This window comes from Cnephaeus nilssonii (assembly GCF_951640355.1).
Source record: "Cnephaeus nilssonii genome assembly, chromosome: 2".
In the NCBI taxonomy this organism is placed as follows: domain Eukaryota; kingdom Metazoa; phylum Chordata; class Mammalia; order Chiroptera; family Vespertilionidae; genus Cnephaeus; species Cnephaeus nilssonii.
The window spans coordinates 106,366,785-106,389,556 of NC_137073.1; the positions used below are offsets into that span (position 1 = coordinate 106,366,785).

The 22,772-nt window shown below is 42.2% G+C and overlaps 1 protein-coding gene across 1 annotated transcript in view; it reads left to right on the forward strand.

The window, feature by feature from the left end:
* Positions 1 to 22,772, forward strand: part of OXCT1 (3-oxoacid CoA-transferase 1) — a 118,071-nt gene that overhangs the window by 90,581 nt on the left and 4,718 nt on the right. Inside the window, 3 exon segments of the mRNA XM_079797135.1 lie at positions 1,182 to 1,271; positions 12,769 to 12,849; positions 20,154 to 20,255. Coding sequence (XP_079653261.1) covers positions 1,182 to 1,271; positions 12,769 to 12,849; positions 20,154 to 20,255 — 273 coding nt within the window.

The window sequence follows — 22,772 nt, forward strand, 5'->3', positions numbered from 1 at the left end:
CTTCCCTCTCTGACTTATCCATGAGTCATTCCACGGGGTATCAGTGTTGTCCACAGAAATAGCATGACCTGGTGCCTACCATAGTAAAATTGCTGCTGACTGGGGATGAAGGCATGGCTGATAGAAGTATAAAATTACACATTTCCACATGGATTCGGCTTCACTTCAAACTTACATGTGTCCAAAGACTCATTTTGTACCTTCCACTCCTTTCCTGCTTCCCGCCCCTCACGCCTTGCCAGCTGCTACCCATCTCATGGAGTGGTGGCTCCTAACCACAAAAACATCCCGACTGCTTGCTCCTCCCCTTTATACTGCACATCTAATTCACGTTCATGCCGTGGTGCATTGACCTCTAAAATATTTCCGAAAGCAGGGGATTTGAGACTGTTTTAAAACCAGGTGTGAGTGCATTGCCAAATCTCCTTATAGCTACGAAATTATGGGAACGGAGCCGAGAGCCCTGAAAGTGTTGACTGTCAAATCAGCAAAAGCACTTGGAGTAAAAAACAAATAAAATTTTAAGGCGTTTTCAATGTTAGAAGACATTCTCCTCTATATACTAGAGTGCGAATTTATTTCATCATCTCTGGAAACACTTGCTTTTTCTAAAACTCTGCAACCACGAGAGAAAGGAGAGTGGGAATTATTCAGAGTGTGGCACATACCAGGTGGTTGAGAAATGTTTAATGAATGAGGACATGGACAAATGGACAAAAATAGAGTGGTAATGGCGAAAGATCCCTGAACTCTGCGCCTGTTTTCTGTTTTTGCTGAGCAGGAATCTATTTTTTATTTCGCTTTGGTTTGCTTTTCTAAGAGCAAGATAAATGTCATATTTAGAAAGACAGACCCACCTTTAATATTAATCATTACTAGGGAAACACCATGAGCATCTCAGACTACCACCGAATGGCATTTTATTCTGCAGAATATCCAAGGGAGAGCTTTAGAAAGGGTCTATAATTAAAGACTCAGTAGTGATGGTTATGTGTTTAAAATGAAAGAAAAACAGAATATTAAGGTTGTAAACCTTCATGTACTAAGCAATGAAGGTCAATGATTTTTTTCTCTCATTAATTATTCCAGTGGCTTATTCTTGCAAGTTACTTTTGTTCTGCCACATACTAAAGAAATGAAAGTTAGAGAATTACTTCTTATTTTCTGTTTCCGTTTTGCAGGGGAAGATGGTGAAAGGAATGGGAGGTGCTATGGATCTGGTGTCCAGTGCCAAAACCAAGGTGGTGGTTACCATGGAGCATTCTGCAAAGGTAACACGTGCTGCTTTTGGAAATTCTCAATAGGCCAAAATCCTGTACACCCGGTCACCTGACCATGGCCTCTTTTTTTTTTTTTTTTTTGGCTTATTCAAGTTGATAGCATTTATACTTTGAGGGGAAGATTACTTATTATCATTTACTACATGGTTGTTTAACTTTGAATGAAGCACAAACATCAGGAACTTCTTTGATTATTTGCCTTGTAGACACATCGAAAGTAAAAGCTATCACGCCTTCAAAGCAATGAAAAGATGTCAAGGCAGATGTGTTGATTCAGTTTTAGAGATGATTATAGTGGTTGCTATCCATGTGAAAAATGAAAAAACATAGCAGAATATAGGTCTTTCAACAACAGTTATTATCAGATGGACAATATGGCCTCTTACCAAGGCTGTGAGGTGCCATTTGGAGAAGGTGTTAGAAAATTGTGGACTAGGGGGCAGAAAGCACCCTGATTCTGAAAAGTATCATACTTTTATTTTAACAAATCATCAAATATTTATTGAGTGCCTGTTAAGTGCTAGGCACTGACCAAAAGTAGACAAAAATCGTTGACCTCAGGGAGCTTACATTTGATGATGATGGCAATGGTGGTGGTGTGATGATGATGATGTTGGTGGTGATGATGAAGATGAAGATGATGGTGATGATGATGATGATAGTTTCCATGTATTGAGCTCACTGAGTGCCAACAGCACACTAAGCACTTGTTGAGTGTACAAGCACATACATGAACTTGATCATAGGCATCTTTCATGGTTCCAGAAACGGCTTCAGACAATTGAAGTAATTTGCCTGAGTTCACATAACTAGTGGAGCTGAGATTAGACTTGGGGGTCCCTGACTCTGAAGCCCAGTTTTCTAACTTCAGAGCAATCCATGTAACTTTCTTCCTTGTTTCCAACTCAATGTGTTTGGACCAGCTGAGCTGACCTGAATCCATAGACTTTGGATGATTTGAAACGTTGCTATTGGGTGGTACCCTCTTTGTTTTCTGTGCCCTTTGTCCATTTCCATTTATTCTTTAAAATTCTTAGCTTTAAAGCAAGTGCTGCCTGTTCCTACCTTGCGACCTGCTATTCTGAGTGGAAGTGGTAGTTAGCCCTGTTTTCATTGAGCGATGCAGCACAGGGGGAGATCACAGAGCTGCAAGATTGGCTTCTGACTCGCTTCCCATGGGGACTTCTGTTACAGAGAGAGGTGTGCTGTGAAATGGCTCTGTTGTAAAAACTGAAATAAATGTGGGATTATCATAAACTGTTTAGTAAACAGTGGGAAGTGAGCAGTGGAGCATGAATATGAAACATTGGAAATGAAACCAGCACAGGTTGCTTCCAAGAGATGCCTTGCAGAAGCATCCAAAGTACCTCGTTTCAGAGGCAGAAGGATGCCAAGCATGCAAATGAAGTCCAATTTTCTGGAACATTATGTCTATTTGGACAACACTTTTTCTGACTTTCCTTTTGTTGTTACTTAAGTCCAACTCATTTTAAGTTATTTTGGTGCAGTTGTTTTCAAAACATTAGGCCTGTATTTAGAAATTCTCTTTCTCTTTGTTTTAAATGTGTGTTTTTTCTCCTCCGCTGGAAATTTTTGATAGAGGAAAAGAAATAGTACTTGAAATTTCTGATTAGAAATCCCTTCTAAAGCTTTACACAGAAGTAAGATATTTTTTTGTTACCATTTCTTCTTTTTCTTCTCTCAGTGGGAAATGGCCTTCAGTTTTAGAACAGAACTGAAGTTAGATATTTTTCCCTAGATACTTTCACTTGAATAAACTAACAAAAATATATTTATGATTAAAGTAATAACAGTGATTAGTTCACACTTAAGATCTTGAAAACTAACCAAGAGAGGTTTCTCTTCTTGCCAGCTTCACTTTCTATCTGTGGTCCAGGATGTGTGGTTGCTCCTGTCTATTGTTCACCTGGACTCATTGTTACTGGCCCAGCTCCAGGCAACACCAAGACCTCCTGCTTCTCTTCTGCATCTTTTACTCTGGCCAAAAAGTTGGTAGAGGCTGGAAAGGAGATGGAGGGGAGACAGGTTTTTCACTCCTGGTAGCCTTTCCAGGTAACCATCTGTTCTGGTAGACATGCCAGGTAACTTCTGCCTAATGATTAAGTGAACAGCTTAGGGGAGAAGTCTCGTGAGTTTTGTAAGATACAAGAGTGAAAAATTTGCCACGAAGGATTAAAACATTCATTGTCATGGAAAGACATATCATCTCGTATTCTGAGGCAGCACGTTTTTCTGAGAGGGTGGAGCTGTCAGGTGGTTTTCAGGTACAGCTTCGTCAGAGGGGAGCAGATGCAGGTGGCTTATAAATATAGCATTACCTGACCTTTAGAAGCATGCCTGTGTTGTTCTAATGAGACAAAGGAAACTCTTTCCTTGCCAGCCTTTACAAGCAGCCAGCAGCTGCTGGTGTTGGAACCGGGCTGCCTGCCAGGGCTGCTCTAGAGGAACCTTCCCAATGCTTCCCTGCCTTAAAGCTGCCTCTGGAGACCCCACAGGAGGCGCTGGTGTGCACCTGGCATTGCGGCATGATTTCTCCAGAAGCCTAGACATCAGGGTTGTAGGCAACATGGTAAAGTGGGCCAAGTTTTGTGGTGTCCAGCCACCTTCTTTCTTGAGCTTCTTGTAATCTCTTGACATGTCCTTCTGCATTCTAAAAATGGGAAGAAACAAATGAAATTAGTATCAATTTGAGTCCTTACTAGGTGCAGGGCCCTCTGAGCCTCTCAGTGACCCTGTGAAGGAAGACTGGGACGGGGGCAGGTGAGAAACTTGCCTGGGTAAGTGGTGGAGGTAGGAGTTTCCCTCAGTGTCATCCAGCCTGTGTTCATCATAGCATAACTGTCACATCCTCACCAAAGCTACCTCTCCAACAGCATCCTGCCCACACCTGCCGTTTACTTGAAGCTTTAGGTTTCAGAATTTCCTCTTTTTCTTTTTCCATTTTAGCGAGTCAAAACACGCTTTGCTTTGGTGAGATAGGTATCAAATTGTGTTTCTTAGCATCCATCTCCCCTTCTTCCCTTCCCTTCTGTATTAGAATTCTCCAAGTTTTACCTGTGCACATACATACTAGCCCAGGGACAGACTACATTTCCCAGAATCCTGTGCATGTAGATGTACCATGTGACCAAGTTTGGGTCAATGGCGTTTGAGTATTTGCAATGTGTGCAATTTTTGAGCCATGTCCTTAATGGTAAAGCAGATTTCATTTTTCCCCCTTCTGGCTATCTGCAGCAGTAGTGTTGGGCCCAAGGCTGTAAAGCATATTGCTAGGTTCACAGAGCTTCCCCACCAGCCTGGATCCCTAGGTGCCCTGCCTCCTTCTTCATGGGTCCCTGTCAGGATTCCGCATAACTCCATCCTTGCCTCTATGCCTTTCTCATCCTCTACATCTTTCTTGGCTGCTATCTAAATTTTTGGCACCAACTACTATTTTTCATTCTGGACTCCTTATTTTCACACTGAAATTGTACACTGGAACTCTGATGAGCTCTAGAACTGTCTTTTTTCCTTAGGAGACACCTCCATAACTCCACCTGATTGTTCCACACCCACCTCAACAGCAGCACACACACAAGTGACATCATTCTCATTTCCCTGAAACTCTCCTGCTTAGACCCCCTCGAGCAGAGACTATCTCCCAGCCCCACTGGGAAAGGCAGGCACCCTTGGTATTTTCTGTTCCTACCCCTACAGCAGGCACTGTCAATATTGTGTCCACCATACCCCTGTAATCTTGTTATCTGGCTCACCCCTACCTCTGCACAGTCACACCTGAGTGAGCCAGTGTTTTATGAATTTGTTGGCTTAGTGCGTCCCATCTCTAGATATTATGAATGAGCAAAGGAATATTCTTCGATGCTTTGCTTGAAATTTGGTAGAATTACCTTGTATGAGTATGTTGATTTACCTACTTATTCAGGCATCAAATATTTATTGAGGACCAGGCACCAAGCATCATAATCGGGTCTGAGGAAAGAAACATCAGAAAGATGTGGTCTTTCCTTTAGGCAGCTCAGAGTCTCATGGGGAGAGAGTCATTGAAATCAACACTTAAAATAGAAGAGGGTATAAAGTAGAGTGTGCAGTGTTGAGCATCCAGTTCCTTTATAAGGCAGCTGTCCATGGGATGTAGCATCTGCCTGGAGACCTGAAGGATGGGCCAGAGCTTGGCCCTAGTGTTGCAGGTTGAGGGAATGGGCACTGGGGTGCAGGAAGACAGTGCCTGTTGAGGGATTAACAGTTAGGTTCCTGTTGTCAAAGAGCATACAGAAGAGTTGGGTGGAAACACACATGCGCGTGGGTGGTCTGTTTTTCATACAGTGCTCAGAGTGATGTTTTTAAAAATAAAAATCAATCACATTACTTCTTCCTCATCTCAGAAACCCTCCATGGCTTTCCATCTCACTTAAATTCAAGTTCAAAGTCCTTACTGTTGTCTCTAAGGTCCTCCATGGTCTGTTGACTCCATCCCCCTCTCTGATCTACTACCATTCTCCCTCTCATCCTCTGAGCTCTAGCCATGCTCCCTTCCTGTAAGTTTCTGGAACATTCCAAACATCCTCTTGCCTCAGGGGCCTTGCCTTGTTATTCTCTGTGCCTGGAATGCTCCTCCTTAGGTACCTGTGTGGCTCGCTCTCTCAGTTCACTCAGGTCTTTGCTCAAAACATCAGAGAAGCTTTTCCCAACTACTGTGTTGTATAAAACAAGAGCCCCCACTTCTTCATCTGCCTTCTTCACTAGAATGTCAGTTCCATGAAGCCTGGGGACCTGTCTATCCTAACAGCCAAGGAGAATCATGCCTGATGCACAGTAGGACTCAAAATACTTGTGGAACTCACTAATTCTTTAAATCATAAAGCTACTTTGAACACATAGGGCATTTTTCACTCTTTCCAAGCAATTTTCTGCTTACTGCCTTTACGTTATCATGGCAGTACTCTTGAGAAATAGGTCTTATTGTTTCCCTCTCAAAGACAAAACACATTTCATGGATGTTAAATATTCTGATAAAAGTCAAGTGCAAAATTAAGAGCAAAACCAAGCTGAGAATCTGTGTATTCTGCCTCTGGGCCTCCATTTTCTTTTGGTAAACGTTTCTGTCTGGCGAGTACCATCACCACTAACAGTGGAAAGGAAAGTATTCTGTTCTCAGCATCAGTGCTGGAGGTGTATTCCTAAGGGTATAGCTTTCCGAGCACAAAAGCAAAGAAGTTCAGTCATAGTTGTCATTTATTGGAAACAAGCAATGCTTGGGTAGCTGTTTTAAAGAACATAAATGAGAGCTCTGTCTCTAAATCAGGTTTGGATTTTATTTTTATTGCAGTAGGAGGGCTGCATTCTGAAGCGATCAAAAGAATTGTAATTATATTGTCATGAAAAGTTGAGAATAAATCTTTGTGAACACTGTTTTTATGAAGCTCAATTTGTGTTTGGTATGAAGGTGTCATATGGAAATCTTGGATGCTGTTGTACTTGTCTTTACTTTTTGGGAACAGGAATTATAAAATGTAAATGAGGTTTACTAATCCTATTAATTTTGGACCAAATGTGTTACCAAAAGCCAACTTATATGAAGGATATTTTTAAGAAGCTCTTTATTGGGCAACATTTTTGAGATAATTTTCAGCAACGTTGAAAAGAATCCCCAGATAAACCTTCCTTTGTTAGGATAAATGATACTTAACATAGTTCCAGCTGGTTTAATTATTTTCCATTCATAAAAGCTTGTCAATATTTTATAATTTGTTAATAATTCATGGCTGGATCTGTTTGGAAAAGAATATTCACCTTTAAAAAATGCAAATGCCTCTTTGTTTCTCCCGGAATGATGGAAATGCCTGCAAGACATGTTAAAATGTGGAAAAACGGCAGAACTCAATCCAACAATCAACAAGCCCCTTTAAAATGCCTTCTAGAATTTAATTAAACTAATACTTTAAATTCTATGACTGCGTGTGCACAGTTCTTAAAGGGAAAGGTGATGCTGAGAGAAGCTTTCTGTTACCAGGACAATTCATGAGTGGAAAGAGAAAATGATTCCTGTTCATGCCTGGGCTCTGCATTCTTAGGCCAGAGATTGCACCGTGCAGTAGTAGAGGAACAAAAGGCCGTGATAAAGATTTCTGTATTATATGGAAGAACCATGGCCTTCTGTTCTAAGATCTCATAGCCCTGAAGACTGCTCTCAGGGAAATGGCTCGCTATGTGTGTTGTCTCATTTGGCGAGTCCTCCCCTTGAGAACGTGCCTGTAACCACCAACAGTTATTACATCTGCCTTATAAAAACCATTTGTCAGAGCAACCGCCCTCCACGTTAGCGCCCGCCAAGTCTCTCTAGCGAAGTCCCATGTCGATTGTTGGAAATCCTATGGAATATAGGGGTAAAGTCCACAGATTGCCCATGAGGGTAAACTCGGTGTGAGCAACAGCACCCTCTTGTCCTTTTATTCCGTGTACCTTGATTTCCTTTATTTGGCAAATCCCACTTTTCTATGTAGCGCATCAGTCACCACGGTGATCTGACAGTCACACGTTTGGTAGTACAGAGGCCTGATCTTTTATATCTGTGGGGGTATAGGGGAGCTGCTTCACTTGGCTTAGGCATTGAGACCGGTAGGAAGAAGGAAGACTCCAGGGCGGTGACATCCAGGCTTCTTTCAGCGTCTGTTGGCAAACCCAGAGAGAGGCTGTGGTAGATTTTGTTGTGCCACCAGACAGGGTACTGCATCTTCTCCTGCCAAGTGCTGCCTTCGTAGCCCCTCTTTTCAGGGGATGGATGCAGCCTGGATGCTTTAGGAGGAGCAGCAGAGGCGGTGGAGGGACTGTCATTCACTGTTTCTCTCTGCGTGTAAAGCTGCATGTGTCATTCTGCAGTCATGAGATGTCTGTGCTTCTTCCCTTGGTCATGTCTTTGTCTGTCTCTCAGTCTTACAAGCCCCTTCCCTCTCTCTCTCTCTCTCTCTCTCTCTCTCTCTCTCTCTCTCTCTCTCACACACACACACACACACACACTCCTAGCTGTTTTTTTTTCTAATGAGCTCAGAGGTGCTGGTATGGTACAGACATGTGTCTCAGGACCAGAAAGCAGCCTCCAGTGGTCTCTCACCCTGAGTCACACGGTGGTTTACAGCTCTGACTCTGAGTTCCTCGAATCAAAATGACAATATCCCGACAGCAGTTTTGATCACTGTGGTTGCCTGGCACTCCACTCACTGCATAGATGTGGATGTAAATCATCTCAGCATTCAGTGAGCTGGAGTCTAGTGTTGGGGTGGGGGTGTGAAGGGAGATCGACGGTGACAGCATGTGTGGTGAGGGAGGGAAGCACTGGGGTGTCTGTGGACCCTGGAGCAGGGGCATTGGAGAGGGAGATGACACCTGAGCCAAGTCCTGAAGGGTAAGCAGGTGTGGCCATTTGAATGTGGGGTGATGGGGGGCACGGTGATGTGTGTTTCGGGTAGCATGAACAGAGGCTTCAAGACCTGGTCTCTTAAGGAACAACCAACTTCCAGAATTTACCTTCACCTTATCACGAGGGCATTCCCAAAGAAGGTGCCTCCCAGGGGACATATGCTGCAGCCACATTAGGAGGCACTGAACAGAAAATGTGGGCATGAAGTGGGGTTTGATGTAAAGCAGACTCTTACAGATTGGGAATGCTCTGCTGCCTCAGGTGAATGAAATCTTGTCATCAAGTGCAAACACCATGTGAAAAGAGCTTGTTGTTCGGGACTAAGTTTATTGGGATAGCGTGGAGCATATTGCAATGATAACAAGGGGATTTATTATCATTTAACCAGAATTGTCTTCTACTAAAGGTTAAACTGAGATCACCATGAAGCAGGTAATAAAAGGTTCTGAAGCCCCAAGTTATTTAAAGTCAAGAGGGTGATTTCCTGTGTCTGGGAGGGAGAGAAAAGCTGGAGAAGCAGGTGGAGGAAGGAGACTCCATTCCTCACCGAGGTTATGAGGGAGCTGGCACATAGGGGCACAATGAGGTCAGGAGTTCTTAGCATTTTTAATGCTACACTTCACATCCATTCCTCTGCCTCATCTGGCATCTCTTTGTGGGGAAAGAAGCAGAATGATTAGGATGAACAATTTCCCCACTAACCTTAGGACTTTGCATGTAGCTCAACCCCTCCTGGTTTCTGCACAGCACTGTCTCCAACAGTTCATTTGATTTCTACGGTGATCAAGTCAGAAAGACAAGGCAGTCAAAGAAAACTACAGCACAAGGAATTTAAGGGGCCAAATGACTATGAAATGGCAGAGTTAAGAAAAACTGGGTCTTTGGACTTCTAATATATAGTGTTCTTTGCTACCAACTACACTGCATCTCTTTTTTATGCTTTATTTTTAAATGTGAAAAACTCAGCTATGATTCCTCCATTGTGAATCACTAATCTATGCAGGTGCCATGCCACAGTGTAGGGCCCAGCCTGGCGTGGTGGGAATTGAGCGCCAGAGTGGGAGTGAGTCACATGTTGGCTTCCTAGCTAACCTATTGTTGAATATGGAAATTGTGATACTCTGCAATCTTTCTGCTTTTCGTTTTCTCCTTTTCCTTGGTCTGTGTTACATCTTGGAGCTAAATGTGATGGCATCATCTAGCTACCTTGTTCGTACTGTAGGGTCACATTTGGTGCAGTTTTCTAGGCAGCCATATGGTCTGCCCGACTGTCATGGTTTCATTAGTTTCGTGGGTCTCAGGAATTGTGTTCAGGCCATTTTCTGTGTAATTACATGTCCAACTTTATATAGGAACTTAACAGCTGGTAGATTTTAATGTGTTCAATGTAAGTTGTATAAACAGTACCAGCAAACATTTTTTTAAAATATTTTCATTGACTTTTAGAGAGAGGGGAAAGGAGAGGGAGAGAGAGAAACATGGATGTGAGAGCTTTCACATCAATCAGCTGACTCCTGCACGCCCCTTATCTGAAACCTGGGCATGTGCCCTGAAGGGGAATAGAACTGGCAACCTTTCTAGAACTGTACACGGAATGATGCCTGACCAATTGAGCCACACCAGCCAGGGCAGTAGTAGTTAGCATTTATTGAGCACTTGCTAAGTGCTGGACACTTGCATCTGTCTCATCACTCTAGATGTAGATTTGGCTCAAATAGTGAGAATAGATTAAGAGCTCCCTGCAGAGAACATTTTTCAGAGGCTCACAGATTGTTCACTTCACTCACAGACAGACATGGATTCGTTGTGACAGGCCTTATTCAGCTACATTAAATGTAAAGAGACCAGCCCAGCCAGGGTGGCTCAGTGGTTGAGCATTGACCCATAAACCAAGAGGTCACTGGTTCGATTCCCAGACAGAGCACATGCCCTGGTAGGGGCATGTGGGAGGCAGCCAGTCAATGTTTCTCTCTCATCGATGTTTCTATCTCTCTATCCCTCTCCCTTCCCCTCTCTCTAAAATTAATAAAAACATATTTTTAAAAAGTGTAAGGAGACCTGATAACTGTAGAAGTTCGCACATTTATCGTTAACTTCGGCTCTTTAATTAAGCTTCTATGACACGTGCATACTTCCATTGAAATCGGGAAAGGCAAATAGATAATTAAGAGTGAAGTGAAAATGAGGTTTTATTTCTACAGCTATAAATTTTCTTATACAGTAAGATCCACAAGCATGTAACTTGTTATTAAAGGTAGAATGTCTAACCACTTTATATGTATTTAGCACTAGTTTTGACTAAATTAAAGTAATAGAGCTTGTTTTATTTTTTGAAATCCATCCAAGATTCCCAATAGACTTCCCTTTTCTATCTCATTCATTCATTCAAAAGTATTGAATACCTTTTGTGCCACATATTGGATTTAGTACGCTAAAACCTGTTAATTACTGGTGTGTTAGTGCCTTGGCAGGTTATCACAAGGAGTCAAAGCTTCTTAATTAAGCCCTTGCCACCGAACAGCACATCCTTGGTCTGAGCAGTGTTCAGAGAGATGTAAACCAGGTAGCAGGTGCACGTTGTAGTAGGTAAACATTGAGATGGCTCAGGATGCTGATGACATCAAGTGTGGTGCTTTTAGTCCCCCAAAAAAGGAGTTTCCCTCATTGACCTCCCCCAGCCTTCCTCCCCCCGCCCCCGCACATGCTCTCACCCCCCTCGTGTCTTTGTCCATTGGTTATGCTCATATGCATGCATATAAGTCCTTTGGTTGATCTCTTACCTCCCTCCCCCCTCCCCTGCCTTCTCGCTGAAGTTGACAGCCATTTTTAATAGATGTTCTAGGTCAGCCTTCAGCCTCAAGGGAAAGATTAGTCTGGGCTCCTGATGCTCGCTACTTAGAAAGGAAACTGATATAATCAGAAGGAAGTGAGTGATCTGAGGAGCAGATCATTGTCAGGGCTGATGGTTCAACTGTGCCCCACAGATGTGCCTCAGGGGCCACAGGGGGCGGGGATGGGTAGGAGGCTGTAGGGGGAAAAGGGAGGATGGGAATTGGGGCCAGGGAGGCTAATGGGCAAAAAACCTGCTTTCCACACTGAATCCCTCTTTTATTTTACGTTTGAAGAAAGTGTACTGTGGCTAAAGGAAATTTGGGGGGAAAATGTGGATTTGGCCAGTTCACACATTTTACCAGTGAACAAAAGCAAATGTTTCCTTATCAGGAAAAGCAAATGGCTGTATAAGAAAGAGAATCTAATCATGGTTTACTACACTGCCTGGCCTAGCAATTAGCAGTTTTACAGGGTCGTTTCATCAGTGTGAAGTAAATTCTGACTATAAAGTTTTACCTATAAGTTGCGATAGCTGTGTAGGAACTGAATGAAGATGATGGAGGTTGGGGGTTTGTGGGAGAGTTAAGTCTTCATATGCCCCAATAAGAAGTTAGTAGATAATAACTAATATTGATTAATCCATAAAAATTTCATGGCCAACATTATATTTTAAAATACAGAGGTAAGAAGAAAATGTATAGAAGTATAAAAGACAGTGCTAAAAATAATTGAAATTGATTCCTATTGAGAACAGATCTAAGAGAACTGAACGAGATAAGGGCTGCTGTTTTTTGCTGATATATTAATTTTTTAGCAAATAAAAATTTTTAAAGGGGATAGTATGCATTTGCAATTCTGTGTATGCTTCCTACTTGCCCTTGGTAAATAAAGCTCATGTTTGACAAGGAGACCATTCCCTGGAGGAGAAAAAGAAGCAGGATACTAGAAGTGATATTTCTTGCTCCATAATGTAAGGACTGGGGCGTGAGAAGTCAAGTTCATGCCGGGTGTTTCCCAAGGAAATGATTTAGGCCTTTGGCTATTCGTTTGGTGTTGTCCCTGAATTATTTCAGGGACAGGAAAGAAAGTGGAAGCCTGAGAGTGCAGAGATGTGGAATCAGCCTGCACTTAGGGGACAGTTCCTGTTTGTCCTGCAGTTATATCAATTCTAGATGAACATCAGTCGTAACTTCTCTCTTTGATGTTTCTGTTTGGAAACAGGGAAATACACATAAAATCATGGAGAAATGTACATTGCCATTAACTGGAAAGCAGTGTGTCAACCGCATCATCACTGAAAAGGTAAATGCCTTCCTTTCTCCTTTTATTCCCTCTAATGTCTGCCTCTACCTTTTTATAATAAGCATTTTTACAGGGTTTTTTGTTACGCTCTGAAAGTGTTTTACATTGGTAGTCATAGGATTAGCTTAATAGTATCGTCCGTGGGTAGACTAAATAGGGAAATGTGTCAGGTTAATGTTTCAAAATGTGGAGTTCTTAATGTGCAACTCTCTGGAAATGGACATAGGCACGCAGAATTGAACTGCTGCCCTTTGTAAATTTGACTGTGATGTAGTCCAAGAAAAGTTTTATTGCTCATTATGCTTGGACTGCTAAGACGGGTGATATATATACAAAGTTAAGACTATATTTATCCTTCTTACCTTTCTTCTTTGCTTTCCCAAACCACATGTACACATTGTTGGGTTTTATTCTAGGAAGCTCAGAAAAAATTAGGTTTTAGTCATTTGGATGCACATCGCAATACAGGCCCCACCGTGAACCTCGTCTGTGGTTCCCGCGTGTCCCAGCCCCTGTCAGAGAGTGGACTGCCCGCGTTTCAGTGCCTCCTACATTGATTTCTTCTTAGATGGAGCGTTGGCCAGTGGTGCCGCTGGAAACTGTTCTGATCAGAGGGCAGCCTCCTGGGCAGTTGTCTGCCCTCCTCTTTCTAACTCAGAGTTGAACCGAGGGTGTGGGAAGACATCATTCTCATAAGTGAGCGATGAGGGTGTCATCTTCTCGATCCCGTGTCTTGATGAAGCCACCTTCTCTGAACCAGACTGTCCCCAGCATTAGCCTCAGAAGGCGGAGCGTGGTCTCTGCAGCAGCAGCAGGTAGAATGTAAACCTGGAACGGCCGTGAGAGATGCATGCCAGATGCTGAGGAGGGAACATCCAGGAAGGCTGCCCGACAGCCTGGGAGGGTGTCAAGGAAAGCTTCTAGGTGGTAAAATATAAGCTTTAACGTGTTTTGCAAGGCATTTTACAGTTTGTACCTTTTCTCCTCCAGTTTCAGTTTCCCACTTTCTGCCTTAACATGGTCCCCACTTCAACCAGACGAAATGCTTCGAACTGTGTACATCCCCCCACCGTGTTCTTCTAGTACTTTGCACACTCTGTCTCTGTCCTTGGAATGCTCTCTCCACCCCATCCATCTGGCTCATTGCTGCTCATCTCTATGTCTCAGTTCTTTCTTTCTTTCTTTCTCTGGCAAGTCTTCTCTGTCCCTCCCCAAGTCTTCCAGGAGCTTCTCCGAATCCCAGTACTTACTCTGACTTAGCACTGACCACTGTATTGACATGACCTCGAAGCTCTGTCATCTCACTCATCACTGTTTATTCAGCACTCAGTATGGTGCTTGCTGGACACAGTGAATGCTTGTTGAATCAATGTATTATACTTTCCTTGATGAGAAAACTGATAGATTGAGTGGTGAGTCTTGAAAGATAACTAGGAGTTTTTTATGTGAGAATAAGACCAAAGAAGCTCTTCTAGGCAAAGGGAAGAAAGTAGGCAGAGCCTGGGAGGTGTTAAGAAAACAGAGCCTAGTCGAGGACCCGCAGGTGGAACAGCATAGAACAGTGGTTGGCAAACTCATTAGTCAACAGAGCCAAATATCAACAGTACAGCGACTGAAATTTCTTTTGAGAGCCAAATTTTTTAAACTTAAACTTCTTCTGACGCCACTTCTTCAAAATAGACTCGCCCAGGCCGTGGTATTTTGTGGAAGAGCCACACTCAAGGGGCCAAAGAGCCGCATGTGGCTCGCGAGCCGCAGTTTGCCGACCACTGGCATAGAGTGAAGGCTAATGTTGAAAAGACAGTGAGGGGCCACATTATGAAGGAATGTGAATGCCTTGCTAGGAAATTTGGGTTTTATCTGGAAGGCAGTTGGGAGCCTTTCAGCAATTTTTAGTGGCTGGGGACACAGTTGACCAGGTTTGCATTTTAGAAAGAGCGCTGTAGAGTAAGCGGAGAAGAGGTGAGACAGAGGCCAGTCACAAGTCCCCTCCACTGCTCTGGGCCAGAAATGCAGGTCCTAAACCACAGGACAGGAACAGATCTGAGAGATTTATAATGATCTCAGCCTAACTCGACGATGTGGACATGGACACTAAAGCAGAGGAAATTTCTACGTTTTCTGGCTGGAGGGGGTGGTCGACCTGCTTAGTGACGTGTGGAACTGTAGGAGGAGAAAGGGCGGAACAATGGGAGGCAGGAAAAGAATAGGCTCGGGTTGGACATTCTCAAGTTGATATTCTTGAACAATTAGCATCCAGTCAGGTATTTCTGACAAACGATTGTAGATGTGGATCTAGAGTGCAGAAGAGAAATCACTATCTGAACAGGTTTGTGGAAGTCATTAGCATGCGGGGATCATTGGAGCCTTAACTGTAGGTGACAGTGTGTAGCAGAAATGAGTTGAGTGACAGGCAGCCAGGTATGGAATATTGGGTACCTCAAGGAAGAGTGGTACATGTTTACCCCTGTGCTCTATACAGTAGTCACCCAGTAAATGTCTGTTGAATGAGTAAGTATGAGAATGCAGTGCCACTGAGGATGATAAATGTGTACAGCCCTGCGGAGCAGACTTGGGACTAGAATTCTGTTTTCAGCTCTTATGGAAAATTCCATTCATTTTGTTAGAGAAAAACCAGAGAAGAACCAAGCAACGCTTAGAGAGATGGAGTTACATTTATTATCATTATTATTATTATTATTATTATTATTATACGTGGGCCCAGAGAAAAATGTCTCTCAAATTCTGGGCAAAAAACATGGAGGAAGTTTCCCTATTTATATCTTTTTACCCTCTCTGTCTCCCAAATATGGGGTTTAGTGGTTCCCTTTGCAAGTTCTTAAAGAGCCCTATGTGCTGGGGCTTTGAGACCTCAACCAAAGGCCTGGCCTGGCACCAGCACTGATAACTTAGTCTGGGGAAGGTTTATGGCCTCTCTGGAATGGGAGTAGTTTTATTTCCTTATTATTTAAGCAAACAAGCATTTACAGAAGCTAAAATAGCAGGGTTAAATTTTCAAACAGCAGTTTTTATATAAGATGGATGCTTCAATTTGCCATTTGAAAGAGGCCATGGCAATGTTATGACCCTGATTTCCAAGTTTCCTGTTTCTAGAAGGAGGTTATGAAAGGTGCCTTCCTCCCAGCACCCAGACTGTGATTAACTTCTTTATCTATAATGGAGCCTTTTATGGTGGTGATAAAATAATTAATTTATTCATATGCCATGTGAATAAAGCAGTCGCAATATTATCCTTGGCACTTAAGTAATTTATTGTGTAGCTCTTAGGTTTTAGTCTCTATTTTTATCAAGTATACTAGAGGCCTGGTGCACAAAATTCGTGCACTGGGGAGGGTGTCCCTTAGCCCAGCTTGCACCCTCGCTAATATGGGACCTCTCAGGGGATGTCCAACTGCAGGTTTAGGCCCGATTCCACAGGGATCGGGCCTAAACCTGCAGTTGGACATCCCTCTCACAATCCAGGACCACTGGCTCCTAACCGCTCACCTACCTGCCTGATTGCCCCCTAACTGCTCCCTTGCTGGCCTGATTGCCCCTTAACTGCTCCTCTGTGGGCCTGATTGCCCCCAAATACCCTCCCCTGCTGGCCTGATCACCCCCAAGGCTTTTATTAGTATAGATATGACCCTGCACAGAAAATTTTACTAACCCTGCTTTACAATAAGGGCTTGATGATTGAATCATTAGGACCAGACACCAAGATTTCCTTTCTTTGAATAGTGGAGGGAATAATTATCTTGTCTTTGAGTTGCCCAGAAATTAAAATGAGATAATGACTTAGAAAAGTATAAAAGCACCATATAAAGACAACTGTCTTTTTAATGAAGTGGTAAAATGAAAAACACTATTTTTACTCTCCCCTTCCTTCCTTTACAGCTTTTATTTAAACTTTGAAATTTATAAAAATTTCACTCCAATTTTCATTTCTTTACATTCAACATTATTTTGTATTGGTTTCAGGTTTTATATTAGTTACAGAATAGTGTTTAGACAATCATATACTTTACAAAGTGTTCCCCGATATTTCTAGTACCCACCTGGCATCATACCATCATTACAACACTATTGACTATATTCCCTATTTAAGTGACAATGGGTTTACAGGTTCCTTTCAGTCTTTCTTTTGTGTTGCTCGTCCTTCCTTTTCTTTCTCACTTCTTCCCTCATTTTCTTTATATAGTATCTCAATTGGCCATCAAAGCTCAGTGAAGGCACTGGGACACGCTTCATCCATTTTATAGACCAGGAAACTGAGGCCAATTCCAGTTGGCTGTGGAACTTGACTCAGCACACAGGAAGCCCTGAGAGCCATGCTCTTTGCGCTTCCTAAGGGGCAGTCGCCCAGCAAACAGAACAAACCTTCCAGTCAGGCTTCAGAGCCTCTTTCTCGAGTACCTCTTCATTGTGGGTGCTCCACATTCTTTCCTCTCCCTGCCCCCTGCCCCCCATTCTTTACTGCCCCCGCTTCTCCGGAGCAGGTGGAAGGCTTCACAATCACTGCTTAGGCATGCTCTGCCTAGGAGGTTATGAAAGGTGCCTTCCTCCCAGCACCCAGACTGTGATTAACTTCTTTATCCATAATGGAGCCTTTTATGGTGGTGATAAAATGATTAATTTATTCATATGCCATGTGAATAAAGCAGTCGCAATATTATCCTTGGCACTTGAACAATTTATTGTATAGCTCTTAGGTTTTAGTCTCTATTTTTATCAAGTATATTGTTTTGTTTGCACTTTATACCACTAGATGGGAATCTTCCTAAATCTTTCCAAAGTAAATTTTTCTCTTTTTAATAACAGATACTTGGTTTTTCAATATATGAACCTGAGAGCTAATTGGGGTTTGATGAAAGTTTTAATAAAAGTTTTTTAAAAGCAATAACTCACTTTACCATAATGTTCATCTGCCTGGTCACGATGCCACAGTTATCTTCTCCCGCATCTCTGCCCTGCCTGTTCTCAATAACAACGCCATCCAGACGCTTTGTTTCTCCGATTTCTTCCATTTGGATAAATTGACAGTTGTTTGTAATACAGATAAAAGTAAATCCATGCGAACAGCACTCCAGACTCAGTTTATGCAAAGGAAAAATCCATTACAATTTTTTAATTGTCAATTTGGAGTTAAATAAACTATTGCAGCATGCAGCACATTCCTAAATGAGCATTTTCCCCTTCTCAAAACAAATATTTCTGCTAATAAAAAGTTCTTTTTTTGAAACATAAAAATGAGTAAACAAAGAGCAAGTCTGTTGAAATATTTCCTCTTAACTTAAACTATCTTTTCCAGCAAAATCAACTATGTCATCTGTGAATTCATCACACAAATAGAGAATGTATTACTGTTTGCCTTGATGTTGTGCTCTGGGGGAGAAATGTCAGTTAACTGGAGATAAATAAATGTTAGGGGGTTTTGATTTGGGTTCACACACAGGTGACAATAAGGTAAGCTGTTAAGGAGGAAGGGCATTCCTGGAGCAGCCCCTGTGATGTCCTGCTGTGTCCGGGCAGGATGCCAGGTGTGCAGGGTGTGATTTGTTTGTCTCTTTGACCTGTATGACAGTCTTGGGAAGCAGCGTTTTTTGATATCCATCTTCAGAGGTGAAGATAGCATCACCAAAAATTGCAAAGTTCTAAGCCAAGGTTCTTCCTTCTACACGCTGTGTGTTCATATTAGCCCTCTAACCAGGAGCATGTTTCAAAGCGACAGTATAGAGTTTACTTCCAAGCTAGTTGAAAGTAAAGATCCGAACCCTCAAATACTAATTGACCTTAAGGTCAGTTTACAGAAGAGGAATGATCTGCGCCGCCTAATGCTTAAGTCTGAGCAAGAGGAAGCTAACCATGAAAACCCCAAGAGGAAATGCCTGCTGAAGGGAGGCCAGCTTGGAGACCCAGCACGCTGGAGTCTCAGGGAAGCAGCTTGGCTCTCCCACTCAGAGCTTCCCATCTGTAGGCATCTATCGCCTTGAGCAGGTGACTTCTACTCAGAGCTTCCCATCCGTAGACATTTGCCTGAGCAGGTGACTTCTACTCAGAGCTTCCCATCCGTAGGCATCTGCCTGAGCAGGTGAGCCTCCTGCCACTGGAAGTTCCTAAGCAGAGCCCTGGCAACCATTTCAGAAGAATGTTTTGAAGAATTCTTGGGTGGGAAAGTTATAGCAAGTGACTTTGTGGGCCGCTTCCACTCCGGTTGTCATAAAACTGAGTGTGACAGCATGTGTTTGAAATCTACCTGAAATCTACAACAGGTTGAGTCTACCTGCAGAGGTCAAGCTTTACCAATGGGCACTACCCTCACCTTGTGTTACCAACCAGAGCATTGTAATGGAATGTTTAGGGTGAGCTTGGCCTTCTCTTGTTCTGAACATAAGCATCTTCATTTGATTTGCATTCTAGATGGAGATTATCACGCTATGCTGTCTGTCCTCTTGGACCTGTGTACTCTTACTAGGACTTACAGGGAAAGGTTTAGTATTTACGTGTGGGTGGAGGTCTTTCAGGGCCAGGACAGCTCTTTGCTTTAATTACTGAGCATTCATTTCCAAGCACCTTCTTTTGTTTCCTGTAACTCTTTATCCAGGAGCATCCATCAGCTTTTTCCTCTCATTCCTGTGCTTTTACCTTCCAAATATCTCCTCCCTCCTTACTTTTCCCCATTTCTTTCTTCCTTCAAATCATTACTAATCATCGAATTGAAATTTTGACCAGAACTATTAGACCTAACCAAAGTAAAGTAATTATAAAAAAAAAAGAAAAGAAAACTGGTTATGCGTGGCTGGTGTGGTTCAGTGATTGAGCCTTGATCAATGAACCAGGAGGCCACGGTTCAATTCCAGGTCAGGGCATGTGCCCAGGTTGCAGGCTCAATCCCCAGTAGGGGTATGCAGGAGGCAGCCAATCAATGATTCTCTCTCATTATTGATGTTTCTATCTCTCTTTCCCTCTCCCTTCCTCTTTGAAATCAATAAAATATATTTAAAACAAAACAAAACAAAACAAAACAAAAACCTGGTTATAATAGTAGCAAATGACATCAATAGTCAACACTCTTTTGGTTCCTGGCATCAATGGTGCTCCACAGCTAATTGCCAATTAGGGAGCTGGCATTTATTCTACCCAAGATGTAAGAATCCCAGTTGACATTTTATCATGGCTGATTTTCAAAATCTTTGTCCTGGGTCTTGTCTCTCCTTTAAGAACTTGAGAGCTTGTTTCTGTTCTTTGCTATAAAATATTCACTGTGATAGCCATCGTCATTGTCATGTTCTTGGCCCCGACAGGCTGTGTTTGACGTGGACAGCAAGAAGGGGCTGACTCTGATTGAACTCTGGGAAGGCCTGACAGTGGACGACATCAAAAAGAGCACTGGGTGTGACTTCGCAGTAAGTGTTTCGGTGAACAATCCAGCCACTTACCCCATGTCACCAGCTGGATGAATGGGTATTTACAGGACATGAACCATTCATTTGTGATCATTTGCAGAGAACAGGAGTGGAGGGAAGGGGGCCTCTAGATGAGAGCAGGTTGGAGCAGGAATAGGCTGTGACTCATGGGCCAGAGTTTAGAGTCAGAATCAGGAAGGGGAAGGACACCAGGAGCTGCTGGAACAGAAGGTCTAGCGAGCTTGAACTCTAAGCTACTCTCTGTCAAGTCCCCTGCAGTCCTCCCTTCTTGGGTTACACATCAGCCGTAGCTAAACTTGATTGACTGAACAATGTGAGCTGCGCCCAGAGAATTGGTACTTCCTTATTTTTAAGCCCGTCTGTGGCTTATGAATTCCTCTTTGAGTAGCTCCTATGCCTGATTATTCCATCTGTTGATGTTATCAGAACGTTGGGCTTCTGACACTGCCAGATTATAGTCACAAAGTAGGCAGATCCTACATTTGAAGACAAGTTTAGTACATAAAACTCTGACTTACAAAGTAGATAAGGTCTTCAGGGAGTATCCATTTAAGAAATCTCCAAATCCTTTTTTGGAAACAAAGAGAATAATACTGCAATATAAATAATTGGTCTTTAGTATTAGTGCTTATTTATCAATCACCTACCTAATGGGAGTTGAGGGGATGGCTCAGTCCATTTGAAGTTAATCAGAAGTAAAGGTGAGATGGCTCTGAAGAAAATGAAGGAAAAGAATTTGCTTCTTACATACCTTTTTAAGAACAGATCTACTAGTTAAAATGAAATATATTTATAATGAGGGGAAACGTCACAGCTACAGATCCTGGAGAAAGTAGTTTAACAAAACATATTTGATAAGTCATGCAGGTAGCTCATACATTTCTTCCTTGGGTGCTACATGCCTGGCCCGGTACGTAGCCATGCATAACAGATTTCCATAAAAACAATTTTGCTGCATAGTTAATTATCCACATTTACCTGCTTCTGCTACTGTATGAAGGTCTTTGTCTATTAACCTTTTTCAAATTTCTCTTGGGAGAAAAGAAGTCTGCCAGCAATGCTTTACACAAAAGGCACCTGTTTAATTACCTTTTCAATAACCTCAGGGGGTAAAACTGGGATTTGCCTATACTTTAACTGTTTAGAATGCCTTAATCCAGTGGTAAAAGCAAACCATTCTTACTTAATGAACTTTTCTTCATTTTTTCCACTGTGTGGATGAGTTAGCGCCTTTCAGCAGGTAGCATATTTGAGATCCATACAGTGTTCAGTTCTCTGCTGCCGAAGAGAGTATACAAAGGAAGAGCCTATTTTTAAGTCCTGTCCATAAATCAGGAATGAAAAAGATGGATTTTTACTGTTGTCGTTTTTTAAAGTGCCAGTTTCCATGCCTTTATACATTGAAAAATATATCAGGGGTTCCTCTTTTATTACTGTATCACCCCTCTATCTCTTTTGACATTGGCATTGTCCTCCAAATTAGGCCGTTAAGATGAAATGTTAATTTGTATGTCAGTGTTGTCCTGAAAATGAAAAGGTGTAGCATCGCTGAACCACCCTGACAAAAGAACTAGCTTTTGAGGATCTGATGGTCAATGGCATGGCTTTAGACCCTGGCAGGTGAAATCACATATAGTGGATTGTTTGTCTAGGGACCGGACGCTCTGATTAATATAACATTCTATTTAAAAGTATCTCAGTGAGATACTTTTAATAATAAAAAGACTCTGAGCATAGCATTTCTTTATTTGATAATTCTGTGTTATAATTCACAAGCTATCCATGTGATTATGATGGTATAGGTAGCATTTTGGTCCACACGGGTCTATGTGCATATTACTCAAGGTTTCTGCTTGAGAAAAAACCCACTCAGTCTTCACTGTATAACTGAAAGTGAATGTTCTAGAAGGGAATAGCCAAGTTGCTGCATAATAAAGGAAAAAAAGGTAAAAACCGAGGTCAAAGTAATTATGAAAATGTGTTGCTAAAATGTCCCTTATATCTAATAAGAATATGGGCAAGTGAATGGCCAAATATACAGAATGTGGCTATAGGCTGATTGAGAAAATACTGAGAATTTCAAAGAAAAAGAAAATATATGACAGCATCAGATAACAGGACATGACAAAATTGTAGTTTCCAGGTATTAAAAAATAATCGTTATAATGAAATATTTGCCCATTTTAAAAAAAGTATTACTAAGGCTTTGCTGTATACCACAGTACAGTTAGCAGCACAGAAACTGTGGAAGAAAATTACATCCTATCTGTGTTACCTGAATCAGCTTTCATAAAAAATTTGTTAAAGACCCAAAAAATGTATGATGAGTTATATTCATGATATTGTCATCCAAAAGGAAGAATTTGCTTTTCATTTGGTAGGAAAGCTTCTTAAGGGTCATATATGTCTGGAACACTAAAGGAGGCTGTGGAAAGTTTGTCATAGAAATACAAATAATTGGCTCTATTTCTGGAACTTGCATCACACTCCAAAAAT